We start from the raw sequence: 15,368 nt of genomic DNA on the forward strand, positions 1-15,368 counted from the left end.
GTCACCAATTTTAAAGTTGTACCGAAAGGCTATTATGTATAGGACTACTCCAAAAAACAACTTTTGATAGAAGTCCCGGAGACCCATAGTGTTATATACCGATCGACTCAGTTCGAAGAACCGAGGGGGTGTACGTGTACAAATGTTGTAGACACACTTTTTGGTACTTAGCATTGCCCGATTTACTCGCAACAAGTTGCATTCGGAGGGGATTTGCTATTAAAAATTGGCTCGACCGGACATTGCATTTCGGAATTATTAAAAAAATCAAATTCGAAAAAAAATGTTTTTAGTAATGGTGGCAATGTAGGTAGGTATGCCGGTATGCCTATTAATTAATGCAAAATGATAGAAAACATGCGATTTTTCCCCTATAATGCGTTTTTGGCCTTTCTAATGAAATTTGCAAAAAAGTTCCACTGATCAGATACAAAAAGGCTTGGCGAGCGTGGGGTGGAGAGATTCGTCCTCGAACAGTGTATTTTGGCGTCAAATTGTTAATTCAGTGTTATCTGTTTAGATGTAAGCTGAATAAATTAAATGAATGCAGTAACTGTTTTATTTTGCGTTTTTGTTACATAGGTCGCTCTGGGATTCCATATGTTAAAGCGACGAATTCATTTCATTTATTTAGTTTACATCTAAACAGATACCGTGACCTGCCCTAATTCCGCGCATCGCCTAATACCGTGGTTTTCATCAAAAATCAGAACCTTGCTATCATGGACATCGTATTATTTGGTGAAATGTTCAAACATATTGTGTTTGAACATTTCACCAAATAATATGATGTCCATAATAGCCAGGTTCTGATTTTTTATAAAAACCACGGTATTAGGCGATGCGCGGAATTAGGGCAGGTCACGGTAACACTGAATCAACAATTTTACGCCACAATACACGGTTCGAGGCCGCATCTCTCCATCCTCTGATACGCCCCACGCTCGCCAAGTCGTTTTGCATCTGGTCTGCCCATCTCGCTCGCTGCGTTCCACGCCGTCTCGTACCTGCCGGATCGGAAGTGAACATCATCTTTGCAGGCTTGTTGTTCGGCATTCTAGCAACATGCCCTGCCCGTCGTACCCTTCCGGCTTTAGTTACCTTCTGGATAATGGGTTCGCCGTAGACCTGAACGTGCTTGTGGTTCATTCTTCGCCACCACACACCGCCAATGATGGTCCTTAGCTTAGCACCCGTCTCTCGAATACTCCGAGTGCTTGCAAGTCTTATTCGAGCATGGTCCAAGTTTCATGTCCGTAGAGAACAACCGTAGAGAACAAATGTCTTGTACATGACACATTTGGTGCGGTAGCGAATCTTTTCGACCGCAGTTTCTTCTGGAGCCCGTAGTAGGCCCGACTTCCACAGATGATGCGCCTTCGTATTTCACGACTAACGTTGTTGTCAGCCGTTAGCAAGGATCCGAGGTAGACGAATTCCTCGACCACCTCGGAGGTGTCCCCATCTATCGTAACACTGCTTCCCAGGCGGGCCCTGTCGCGCTCGGTTCCGCCCACAAGCATGTACTTTGTCTTTGACGCATTCACCACCAGTCCAACTTTTGTTGCTTCACGTTTCAGGCGGGTGTACAGTTCTGCCACCTTTGCAAATGTTCGGCCGACAATGTCCATGTCATCCGCGAAACAAATAAATTGACTGGATCTGTTGAAAATCGTACCCCGGCTGTTACACCCGGCTCTCCGCATGACACCAACATTGTGCTTGAATGTTGAACAACAGGCACGAAAGTCCATCACCTTGTCTTAGTCCCTGGTGCGATTCGAACGAACTGGAGTGTTCGCCCGAAATCTTCACAGTTTTGCACACCATCCACCGTTGCTTTGATCATTCTGGTAAGCTTCCAAGGGAAGTTGTTCTCGTCCATAATTTTCCATAGCTCTACGCGGTCTATACTGTCGTATGCCGCCTTGAAATCAACGAACAGATGGTGCGTTGGGACCTGGTATTCACGGCATTTTTGAATAATTTGCCGTACAGTAAAGATCTGGTCCGTTGTCGAGCGGCCGTCAACGAAGCCGGCTTGATAACTTCCCACGAACTCATTCACTAATGGTGACAGGCGACGGAAGATGATCTGGGATATCGCTTTGTAGGCGGCATTAAGGATGGTGATCGCTCGAAAGTTCTCACACTTCACCTTGTCGCCTTTCTTGTAGATGGGGCATATAACCCCTTCCTTCCACTCCTCCGGTAGCTGTTCGGTTTCCCAGATTCTGACTATCAGTTTGTGGAGGCAGGTGGCCAGCTTTCCCGGGACCATCTTGATGAGCGTAGCTCCGATACCATCCTTACCAGCTGCTTTATTGGTCTTTAGCTGTTAAATGGCATCCTTAACTTCCCTCAAGGTGGGGGCTGGTTGGCTTCCATCGTCCGCTGAACTGACGTAGCTGACGTAATGACTCTCAGCGCCATTTAAATGTTCCTCGTAGTGCTGCTTCCATATTTCTAGCACCACACGTTCGTCTGTCAAGATGCTCTCATCCTTATCCCGGCACATTTCGGCTCGCGGTACGAAGCCTTTGCGGGATGCGTTGAGCTTCTGATAGAAATCGCGTGTTTCTTGAGAACGGCACAGCTGTTCCATCTCACCGCACTCCGCTTCTTCCAGGCGGCGTTTCTTCTCCTAAAAAAGGCGGATCTGTTGTCTCCTCTTCCGTCTATGACGTTCCACGTTCTGCCGGGTACCTTGCTGCAGGGCGACCGCCCGCGCTGTGTCCTTCTCCTCCAGAATCTGTCTGCACTCTTCGTCGAACCAATCGTTCCGTCGACTTCGACCCATATACCCGCTTTGACTGTATTCCAGCAGTCCTCAAGAAGGGCCCCATCGAGCTCACCCTCTTCCGGCAACGCTACCTTGAGATGCTGCGCGTATGCAGTGGCGACATCAGGTTGCTTCAGTCGCTCTAGGTCGTACCGCGGCGGTCGTCGGTACCGAACATTGTTGATGACGGATAGTTTTGGGCGCAGTTTAACCATCACCAGATAGTGGTCCGAGTCGATGTTAGCGCCACGATATGTCCTGACGTCGATAATGTCGGAGAAGTGCTGTCCATCAATCAGAACGTGGTCGATTTGTGATTCTGTCTGCAGTGGTGATCTCCAGGTGTACCGATACGGGAGGCTGTGTTGGAAGTAGGTGCTACGAATGGCCATATTCTTGGAGGCGGCGAAATCAATTAGTCGTAGGCCGTTTTCGTTCGTCAGCCGGTGAGCGCTGAACTTTCCAATAGTCGGTCTAAACTCCTCCTCTTGGCCAACCTGAGCGTTCAAATCTCCTATGATGATTTTGACGTCGTGTCTTGGGCAGCTGTCGTACTCACGTTCCAGCTGCGCGTAGAATGCGTCCTTATCATCATCAGTGCTTCCGGAGTGTGGGCTATGGACGTTGATTATGCTGAAGTTGAAGAACCGGCCTTTGATCCTCAACCTGCACATTCTTTCATTGATCGGCCACCACCCGATCACGCGCCTTTGCATATCGCCCATCACTATGAAAGCTGTTCCCAGCTCGTGTGTGTTGCCGCAGCTCTGGTAGATGGTATGATTACCTCTAAACGTTCGCACCATTGATCCCTTCCAACAAACCTCCTGCAGCGCTACGATGCCGAATCCACGGTCCTTGAGCACATCGGCGAGTATGCGTGTGCTCCCGATGAAGTTGAGAGATTTGCAGTTCCACGAACCGAGTTTCCAATCGCTAGTCCCTTTTCGTCGCAGTGGTCTTCGCCGATGGTTCCGGTCCGTACTCTCCTGTTGATTGTTCGTTGCTTATGATTTTTAAAGGCTGGCTTGCAGGGCCTGACACCAAACCCCCTAAATTTCCGGAGGACCATTCCTCCTTATATCCGGTGGACCATGGTGCACAGTTTCACTTAGAGTCCCCCGCTGGCACTCGGACGATGATCAGCCGCCCCTAACATGGAGAACAGACGCTGTTGTGAGCCGATCCTGACATGGAGAACAGACGCTCAATAAGATTTGCACCTCCGGAGAGGAGCAAACCCCCCCCCTTCCCTGTCATCATACGACCATAGTTCCCATCGGGGTTGGTTACCCGATCTTCCCTAAGATTGCTCGTATCCCGGCCAGCACCATGGGGAGGTAGGGATAGGAGTTGCTGGGGAGGCTAAGGACCGCAAGAGGGGTCTATTTTATTCCTTCAGGTACGCGAAGTACCAATGGTACCCTTTACCCAGCATTTGCCGTGCCATGTAAAAGCGACGTAACAGATTTAAAAAAAAATAAAATTTCTACATACGTCGTTACAAATCGACGTAAACTGAATTGAAGAATTTGAAGAACTAAAATCAGTAAAATTGATGTGTATTAAGGTATCCAATCATGGTTTGAGCCAAATGGCGGGTTTCAGATGAGCCGTCAAAACAAAGTTGATTTATTTCATTAAAGGGACCTGTTACAACTGTGATTTCTAGTTTATATGGACTTAGTTCATTATCTTTCTAAAAACATCCTGGATGCACATATTTATGCTTAGTTTCATTGAAAAAACTCAATAATTACATAACTTTGATTCTTTCTTTCTTTATTCTTTCTTTATTGATTCATCAACAGACAACTTAGGTCCTAATGATGCTTATCCTAATTAATACTAATAAAAGTAAATATAATAAAATCATCGTTAATCATGAAACATGGCAGAATAAGCCCTTGTAAAATTACGACGAATCGTCTGTCGGGATAGATTAAAATCAAAATATGGGGCAACCTCGTTGAATGCCCGCTGTAGACCCACCATCGCTCCACGTTGTCCGTAATTCGTTCTTCGAAAAGGTATCCTCAGCATTCCGTTATTTCGCAGTGCCCTAGGTCGAACGTTCAAGTTTACTGATTCCAGAATTTCAGGGCAGTCGATTCTGCCTTGGAGCGTATCAGCAACGACCATGGCCCGTGCAATGTGTCTCCGCAATTGTAGGCTTTCAAGATTAATTAATTGACAACGGCTGCTATAACTTGGTAACCGGAATGGGTTTCGCCATGGAAGCAACCGAAGAGCAAAACGAATGAAGCGGCGTTGAACAGATTCAATTCTTACTGATCCGTTCTGGTAATTAGGATGCCATACAGCGGAACAATATTCCAGCGTACATCGAACCAGTGAACAGTACAGTGATATCAAGCAATAAACATCGGTGAAACCCTTGGCGACGCGAAAGATGAATCCTAATATTCTAGAAGCCTTCTCAATCACGTAAGAGACATTATGCTTGAATGTTAGCTGCGTATCTAGAATAACACCAAGATCCTTTATACAGTTCACACGTTGCATCACAATTCCATTGAGCTCGTAGTTGTAAATTATTGGCTGATGTACACGAGTGAAAGAGATCACGGAACATTTGCTAGGATTGACCACCATCCGGTCCGGTTCAATGTGCACCAAGCCGCAAATAAATTAATATCTTGTTGTAGGTCCATTGAGTCAGAGATATACCGAATTAGTGGATAGAGCTTCATATAATCCGCATACGACAGTCGCGGTCCTCGAAGCACATTGTTTACATCGTTGAAATACAAGAGGAATATCAAGGGGCCAAGATGGCTTCCCTGAGGAATGCCTGAGGTTGCCAAAAATTCAGTGGACTGAGAATTGCTTACCGTGACAGACAGTCTCCGTCCGGTGAGATATGAATGGAACCAGCGCAAAAGATAACCAGCAATGCCAAGTCTTTCCAAATTCGCAACCGTGATAGCGTGGTTAATTTTATCGAAAGCTGCAGATAGGTCCGTATATACAACGTCCGTTTGTGCTTTCTGCACAAGGCTGTCGGTAATGCTCGAAGTTAGGCACAAAAGATTAGTGGTCGTAGATTCGTAGATTCGTACCATGGTTTGAACTACTGCAGCAGCTCCTAAATATAATACTAATCACATGTATGAAACTTTGAGGAAATCTATAGAAAAGCAAATTTGTTTATTATTCATTTTCTCGCATTAGATTAGTAACTCGAAACGTGTTAAAATCGTCTAAATTATCGATATGAAATGCGATTTTTTCATATTGGAAATGTAAACAAAATGCTCCAGCTAGGCGCAAGCAGCGCTCCTAGCGGACTGCAGCAGAACATGACTGCATTTACAAGTTCAAACCGTGGTACGAATTTAGTTCAAACCAAGATCAGTTTTTACCTTGTATAAATGTTACTATTTTAACTATTTAAAACTGTTTCTCAATTGTATGATGATGTCAGTCGATTACAGATAAAAATAGCGTTCTTTTGATATATTGATCTCACTCCTATGTTATAAAACGCGTCCTTTACGAGCTTTTTGAAATTATGCCACTGGTGGGGGGATTTAGCGCAAATTCAGGACGTTTTTAAATCGCCTATTTATCACTTAAACAATATGTACGGATGTTTAAATAAACTATATCACTTCCAGTAGGGACACGGCAGGTATTTCCGTCCTTCGTCGTAGGGGCTAAAACCAACGAAAGCAACGTACATTTGCTAGAACTCCACTATAGTAGAACGTTTTTCCTGAGCTTACGATTTGGTACGTATGAGTTTTACAAAAAAGCGTCTTTTTTATTGGTTTTCGAGACTATGACGAACAGACGAAAATACCTGCCGTGTCCCTATACCTAAATATGCCATTCATTCTGTTTTAGGTTCATTTTCTGATGGTAATTTCTACTGATTTCAAAATGGTTCAAACCATGATACGCTTTTCATTAGTTCAAACCATGATTGGATACCCTACATAGAGTTGCGTGTGATTGTCACGGTGTATTTAAAACCACGTTTTATTTACTTTTTTTACATAGGGGAAATGACGGCTTTGGCAGGTTTTGTTCTATTATTGTCAGGGTGGTTTTTGTTGACCAAATTCCATGAAATTTGGCCATAATATTCGTTAATATGCAAATAATGTTTAGGCCAAATTTGAGCATAATTAGTTGAAGAAAACACTCCTGACAATAATAGAACAAAACCTGCCAAAGCCGGCACTTCCCCTACATCGTTATGAAAAATTATGCTTGATTTATAGAAAGTCCACAGCGCCGTAGCGTGTGGTTGGCCGAATTGACCCCCGCCAAGGGCGCTAGCCCCTCAGGGGGTGCCGAAATCAAGAATAATGATATGAGAAACAGAACAATTGTATTAAAAGTTACAGGGCCAAATAATATCTATGGTAGTCCTATGGTGAGGATATTTTGAGTAATCTAGAGCAAAGAATTACATCATGTCTAATGGTTTGGTTTTTGGCCGCATTTCGGCTTCGCTGAGACTTCTGGATCCGGTTTCAAGGGACCTAGAAAAAGTTTAAATATATCATATTTAAATAGTTATTTGAACACTTGTTGAGCGAATTATTTCCATTTTTGAACACTCACCACGACAGTGAGTGTTCAAAATGGAAATAATTCGCTCAACAATTGTAACAGTAACGTTCAGTTGACCAGGTTCCGAATGACCCTTTTGTTTTAATGACTTGAGGATGAGTAGATGGTGTAGATTTAAAATAAATTAGCTCATGTCATTCAGAAACACTCCATGTAATATAAATCGACATTCGATGTCACAAGAATTGCTCAGGTGCGTTTTTTAGATCAATCCAAACACCTTAATGTGATCTTTTTATAACTTTGTTTGAATTCAAGGAAAACATAAATGAACTATACACAATTTTCAGAGAAATTTCGGCACAAATAAAAATCATCTAGAGTATGACATCATACCAATCTTACTATGAATTACTGGAGAGAGAATGCTTCGGACTTCAGGGGTTGTTCAATGGCTACCACTATTGGTTGTTCCTCAATGGAAACTGCCGATTGTTCGTCTATGGAAACCGCCGACGTCTGTTCTATAGGCACAGCGGGAACATTCGGTTCCAGCGGACCTGGTGCAGCCGCTTCTGCCGCTTTCATTTTTTGCTCTGCCCATTCAATCGGGTGTGCTTTCTTCATATGCGAGTAATAGCTGGCATTTGAATTCGTCGACGCATTGCAAATCTTACACGCGTAAAGTGCCTCTCCCGTGTGGGTTGCACGATGTTCCTACAAATTGAAAAAAAAACAACGAAATTCACGAATTGTTATCAGTTTCCCCAGCATAGACTCACCTTCAAAGCCAACGGTCTCTTGAATCTCTTGCCGCAAAACTCGCACTCGTATTTTTGTTCCACGTGTACAAACCGCTTGTGACGCGCCAGTGCTCTCGAGTGAAGGTAATTCTGGTTGCAAATGTTGCAGATATGCGGTTGACCCACCTCGCTGTGTAATTGCATATGTCTCGTTAAAGCACGCTTTCCCAGCAGCCAGTTCTGGCAGATTGGGCATTGAAGTTTAGTTTTATCGCCAAGACCCATGTGTACTTTCTCGATGTGTTGCTTGAGATTGCTGCGAGCACTGGGCCCAGCGAAAGCTTTGCCGCACCGGTCGCATACTCTGATCGTATGTTCGTTTTTGTGCACGACCTTCAGATGATCTTTCAACTCTGCAGAATTAGCGAACTCCTGATTGCATTGCTTGCAAAGGATCTTCTTGTGATTAGCAATATGCGATCGTAACAGTGTTTCTTTCGCAAAGAAACGGTTACATTGTTCGCACTTGAACGGTTTCTCTTCGGCACTTCCGTGTACATTTTCCATGTGGTCATTAAGATATCTCTTGCCCTTGAAGGTCTTATCGCAACGCTCGCAGCGATATAAGTCGGGATTCGCATGAACCAAGATGTGATCAATCAACGCCCACTTTCTAGCTAGCTTCTTTTCGCAACACTTGATATAGGCCGGCATTCCGTGTTCCTTCCGGAAGTGTTTCCTCAAAGATTCAAAATCTTCCGATTTCTCTTTGCACATATCGCAAATCATTTCGTAGAATTCTTGTATACGAACATCTTCTTGTGCCAATTCTTCTTTACTCTTGAGATTGATATCCTTTTTTCGCCTCCTTCTGGGTCGTTCCAACGACAATTCGGCATCGCCTTCCTCGCCAGAATCGACTTTTTCTTTCTTTATCTTCTTTTCCTTCAATTGCCGTGGCTTCCTCTGTTTCTTTGTTTCGGGTTGATAGTCGTCATCGTCATCATTATCAGTATCATCTCTATCTTTCTCGGGAGATTCAGTTCGCTTAACTTCTCTGTTCCTTTGACGAGTTTCCCGTGCCGACACAATCGGTTCTTCCTTCTTCCGAGAATCGCTGCGTCGCTTTCCAGTTGGTTCTTGCTTCACTTCTATAGTTACCAGCGGTTCGGCAAATACATCATCATTATCCCAATCACCATCATCGGCGTCGACGATATCGTCATCTTCGACATCACTCCCATGGCCACTATAAGGCTCATCCTTTTCAGGATCGGGCTTCTCAGTTTTGATGGCATGCGGATGAACTTCGGACAACTTTAGCTGAGCGGATGCTGCTAGCGTGTCTTGGTTGCATTTGACTCGCTCCGAATATTGATGAAAATCTGATATTACTATCAAACAATCGCTGCATACGGTTGATGAAAATCCAGGTTGTGGATCAATCTGAAAATTGTGAAGAATGCTAGTTTGTTTGGGGAAAATAACAATTAGGCAGAAATTGTTGGATTATGGGCGAGATTATGCCTAACCCTAACTATTACTTGTACCTACATAAAAGCATCCTTTGGTAAATAGTTTGACTTTGCAATTGTAGAAATCGCCAAATTTAAGTAATATTGACGGATATTATCGATAAATATTAAAAGTTTGAAAAAGAACAAAAAGAATGACAATAAAACTCACCGTAAAATGAAACACTTCGCTTATTTGCTTTTTTAAATCCGGCTGATCAATCGTCCACTTGGATTCGTTCAGCGCCTCCAGGCACAGACGACATTCCACCTTGGACGTGCTGTCCATTTTTTACCACATTCACCTTCCGAAGATCGCGAGAGGCAGCCTGGAAGTATTGAATATGCACGAAAAACACTTTTGAGCACAGAAAATTAGATTTCTTTCGGGAATTTTAACTTTTACGATCCAAAGTAAAATGAAAACAAGGAAAACAAGTTCCTTATTGATGACGCTCCTTCTGAGTTTGACATAAGTATTAAGAGCATTTTTATCATCAGTTCTCAGTTATAAAATTGCATGAATTTTCCAAGGAATTTTCCTTCCAGTGTATTTAATAGTATTTATTGTATCTACACTGCTTAAAAAGTTTACACACAAAAGACTTTGAAGTATGCTCTTTTGACTATAAAGTATTCAATTATGACTTCTAAGTACGCTCTTTCGTGGAAGAATGGGACTACACACAAAAACACTCAGCGAACTGGACTATCGAAATTCATAACTGGCGCCTTATGAATCTTCGACTGATTATTCCACCAACAGTGATTCTTATACGCAGTCACCTTCCTGAGTAATCAAGCGTCGATGGGCGAATGGTCTACATACCGGCCTCCCGACCCCGGCGTCCATGGTTCGAACCCAGTCTGCGGCATTTCACTTTTTTTCAAATGAAAATCATGATTCATAAGGCAACATATTGAAATTCATACTGATTCCTTGTGGCAAATTTTCATAAGGCGTTTGATTGAAAATCATACGTCCATTTTCCTCAGTGAAGGAATAAATATTATGCACAATTATGACAAATGATCAACATTTATGCATAAAAACAGGAAAAGTGTGTAAAACTTATCCTTTTTATGCATCAAATTTTACTCCTTTTGTGGGTAGTCCCATTCTCCCGCAAAAGAGAGTATTTCTGCCGAAAAGAGCATACTTTCGGCTGTGCGTGTATAGCAATAAGGCATTTTATGAGACAGATCGAAACAGCCTTTTTTCTCGTGTTTATCCACTTTGACAATTAGTGGGAGCCCGTTTGTTTGGTAATTTTGCGCTGAATATTCCGATGTGTCTTATCATCAATTCTGACTGTTTTGCTTTTCGTCTACCAGGGTTTTAAAACAAAGTTTTTCATACGATTCTTAAAACGTGTCGTTAGATTATTCATTGCATTGCATTCTTTATCATTATCATTGAGCAATTCGCACAAATCGGTAGGTGGTACGTACTAGGGATCCTATAATGAGAGATATGCGAAAGCGGCCATTGTAAGCCAATCGAGCATTGAGAACTGTCAAAACGTGAGCCAAATGAACGTTGTTATTGTTGCAGATTGAGAGGTATTGAGATAGATTTTAAGAAAAGTTTCATCGAATAAACAATTTGTTTTACTTTCGCGAGTAGAAGTAATATAGTTTATGTATCGTGTTTCGCCTGTTTGTATTGCACTTTTATTTTAATGATAATGCTTATTTAAACACTGTAAGTGGACAGACAAACATAATCCAAATTGTTATCAAATGCAAAGTCATATACAAGCTTCAACATTTTGCGCTGCGGCAAGTGCTGGAAGCGTTTGCTAACAAAAGTAACAGCGTTGCTAAATCGTCTGGAAAAGTATTTGCATATCTCTCAGTATAGGATCCCTAGTACGTACAAGCCAAGACTATTGTATGAGAGTAGCATCATCATCATCCGTTACCACAGATATTGATTTGGGACTAATCACTATCTCTTAGATGGAAGCAATGCACTCTCCAATAGTCGAGATCTGTCCTGGCCACGTCCTTGTGAATGCTGAGGAAGGGGAAGGATGGTTAGTTGGACACCTACTTAAGAAAGATGCAGAGAACTCTACGACCTCTCATAGGTGCCACGGGAGGTTTTGGGATTGTGTGGAAGGTTATAGCATTTTTCACGAATGATTAGATTCGCTCGACAAAATTCAAGAGTGAGCTGGAGTCAGCTGGAGAGCTGAGAACAATGAAAAAATATGTAAACATTAGGGGGCTTGCGGCATCTGTCACGGTCTTCAAGTGAAATGCGCACGGTAGCCAGCAGCGAAATCGAAAGCGAAATCTGAGTAAGACGAAATTTGTATCATAAGAGTCTAAATGGTGAAAAAAATCGCAATATAACAGTAGGAATCGTTTTGGTAGAACGTGAAACACAGAAAGAATTAAGATAGAAATACAAAGTAGGAAAGGGACGAGCCTGGAATTGAACCCACGACCTCCTGCTTATAAGGCAGAAGCAGTAGCCACTAGACTATTACGCATTGCAAGAAAAATTGGGAGTCCTGGAAAATTCAAAGCGTCTCCAATGAATATTTTCCGGGTTTTTGATCAAAGGCAGCTAATGCAAAATTTGTGAGGATTTATTTATATTTATATCTATGACATTTCTATATTCTATTCAATGTGGAGAAAAACAAGGACGAAGTACTATGCCCGAGATGCTTAGCAATCCTTCCCTTAGTCGCTGCGAGTTGTGGAACTTGCTTAGGACGTGGTTAGGTTTTAATAGAGAGCTCTTGCAATTTTCGATGGAAAGCTGTAGCAGCAGGGGGAGAACCTACCAGAACGATCGTTTTCCGTTCAAAGCGCACTAGTCCAAATCATGTTATGTGGATCGTGGGACTCTTAATAGGCCCGACACGATGGCTAATGAGAAAAAAGGCTGTCTAGATTCAGTTACCCGCCGATAAAACCAATCATTATGAACATTTTTTTATGGCATGAAACTATATGACATTCTTCTAAATTTGATATTTCTTTGATTAACTGGCTTGAGCACTGAGCCACTACATATTAGGGACCAGTTCTATACACTTCGGGTTAGTTAACACCGGCAGGATGTGGATGATCAGTCCTTACATGTTATGTACGCGTGTAAAGGTGTAAACGCGTCATTCAACTTTTTGGGCTTCATGACAGTTGCTTTTGCATCATGTTCAATCCAACGCACACTATGTATGATTTGTTCTATGCGGGGATTGCCTTCTGCGCGTTATTTCCGCGAAGCTATCCAAATTTTTCTTTTTCTCCGTAATACCGAGATAATCGTCTGATTATTCATTGCATTCTAAGCATTAAATGCCGAAGAAAACACGAATGAAAAGTAAAACGTTACAAACATTATTTTGTGTTCGGACCTAACGGAATGTACCAAATACCAAATCAAAACATTAGAAGTAAATAATCGGGCCACCACGAAACGTCTCATAAAATGCCTTATTGCATCATGACCTCATACCGAGGTTCCTAGGACATTGGGTAATCCTCCGGAGGCATCAAAATCTGCCTTTTTCAAAATATTTCAAATATGGCAATATGGGTGATATCAAACTTCACCATTTTGCAAGACAAGATAGATTAAAGTCACTCCTTACAGAATCCAAGTTTCAAAGTGCTCGCGTTTTCGGGGGCACACCACTCGATACGGAAACAACGCACAACTGTTATTTTGATTTTTTCATGCATGCTGCGACGCAGCAAAGCTGAATCAACAAAAATGATAGTTGTCCGCCGCCTCCGTATCGAGTGGTGTGCCCCCGAAAGCGCGAGCACTTTGAAACTTGGATTCTGTCAGGGGTAACCTTAAGACATCCGAATATGGTTCTGGCCATATTGGCCACCCTGGGTCAGTTCCGAGGCCCTTGGAGAAGCAATGCAGAAGGTAGAAAAAAGAAGAAAAAGGAAGAAGGAAAAAAAGTAGGAAGAAGAAAGAAGGGGAAAATATAAAGGAAGAAAGGATAAAAAAGAAAAAGAACTAAGAAAAGAGAAGGAAGAAAAAAACAAAACAAAATCTGAAGGGTTATGTACAAGACACGACCGCCCAACGTAAACTTCGCAAAACAGTTTGGTTGCGTTAGGAATGTAGTCATCATCATGCATGAGTATTTCAAGATAATTCATTCGATTTCTTATGTCACTGGTACAATATGAAAATTGTTTGTATACCGTAGTCGTCGGGGGTGACAATTAATCTGGGAGGTGACAATGGGTCAGCGCCCTCACCGGCAGTCTGGAGGTCGGATAACAAAATCGTTCAAAAAGGTCTCTTATAATTCAGTTTTCGTGTCCTCAGATACATTAAATCCTGAGACATTAAATCTATTCTACAAGCATTCAAACTTCTAACAGTGACCCATTCACATCCCCATTTGAACCATTGTACGGCGGTACGATAACTTAAAATTTTCAATTTAAAAACCCAAGTGGTAATGATGCTTTTCGCGATTCCGACTGTTGAATTCGACTTAGTGTGGTTAATGCATCCAATTGTTAATTGCCTATATTTTCAATAGAAAGAAAAAGCCTTCACGCTCGTTTAGAGACACGTTTGACAGTTCGTTTGGAGACAGAGGATTTATCTTCGCTCATCTATATATTCCACTATCTATACTAAAACCCGGTCGCGAGAACTAGAAATCAACAAATGCTAGCCATGTACCAAAAGTCATTGATGCGCCCGAGTACACTGATAAAAATATACACGTTCGATTCATGTTTTTCGGAATATGGATGATTTCACTATCAACTCTAGTGGATTTCACATCGCTGAGATGTTCTTCTCACACGCAGTTCAAATGTCAATGTTTATGTCGTATTCCATACTTGTTACACCACGAATTGATGTGCATAACAACGGATACTCATAACAAAACCAATTTGACCCATGTGTTTCAAAATGTACAAATTTCAATCAGCTTACACCATGGAATCTAATGCATTTCATATCACTGAGATGTTCTTCACAAACTCAATTCAAATGACTATATTTAAAGCAAATTCCATACTTCATACACCGCGATCTCATATATTTTTCTAACAAATGTTATGAATTGATTCAAACAAACTTGAGTAGGCATTCGAATCATCTAATTGTGTCACTCTTTCGAAAAAAAACATGTGCTTTCGTATAAACTAACTTTTTTCAACTGATATTTTGTAGTAATTTAATGTTTTGCTAAAATTCTGGTTAAAAACAAGAAAAATATTTGAATTAAGTCGACACACTGTAGACAACGAAATACATATTGGTTACGGTGGTTGAATTTGATGGGTTAATACTAAATTATAAATGACAATAAGTAAAGCCATTTAACTGAAAAGATCCAAATTACATTCTTATAAAGAATAATCTAGATACTAGATTCTTTATGAAAAGTCTTAATATTTAACATATGTCTAACTGGTAGCCCATAGGGAGAAACATCGGATTAGAAAATGTGTTCCTATTGACAAAGGTAAGTTGATTCTACTTTCTCAATGAAACATATTTTTAAAACCGTGCTTATGAAAAATATTCTCCTTTCCGTATAAACAGCCCGAGTTCTGCAAGGAGAGTACACCAATATCGCAGCAATCCAACAAATCACAATCCAACATTTTTTACATCGAATAATTCAATGGTCAAAAGCTCACCGATACAATAACCACCATCTTATTACCAGGTAAGTTATCAATGAAACACGACTTTAGAAAATGCCATGCTTCTATTATGTCAATAACAAATATTTTCCTTCCCTTAACATTTGTGTAACAGAATGTAATCAG

The 15,368-nt window shown here is 41.7% G+C and overlaps 1 protein-coding gene across 3 annotated transcripts in view; it reads right to left on the reverse strand.

The window, feature by feature from the left end:
- Positions 1-7,617: 7,617 nt before the first annotated feature.
- LOC134218400 (transcription factor grauzone-like) overlaps positions 7,618-15,368 on the reverse strand; it is a 32,594-nt gene continuing 24,843 nt past the window's right edge. The window contains exons 1-4 of one of the 3 annotated variants that reach the window (XM_062697344.1): positions 9,985-10,036; positions 9,757-9,913; positions 8,110-9,516; positions 7,618-8,044 (exon numbers count right to left, since the gene is read on the reverse strand). In XM_062697344.1, coding sequence (XP_062553328.1) covers positions 7,739-8,044; positions 8,110-9,516; positions 9,757-9,873 — 1,830 coding nt within the window. In that variant the 5' untranslated portion in view covers positions 9,874-9,913; positions 9,985-10,036 and the 3' untranslated portion in view covers positions 7,618-7,738. Of the gene's footprint in view, positions 8,045-8,109; positions 9,517-9,756; positions 9,914-9,984; positions 10,037-15,368 lie in introns of those variants that run through there. The other 2 variants (XM_062697345.1, XM_062697346.1) reach the window with 2 other exon arrangements.

The sequence above is a fragment of the Armigeres subalbatus genome, chromosome 2 (genome assembly GCF_024139115.2).
Source record: "Armigeres subalbatus isolate Guangzhou_Male chromosome 2, GZ_Asu_2, whole genome shotgun sequence".
Taxonomy (NCBI): domain Eukaryota; kingdom Metazoa; phylum Arthropoda; class Insecta; order Diptera; family Culicidae; genus Armigeres; species Armigeres subalbatus.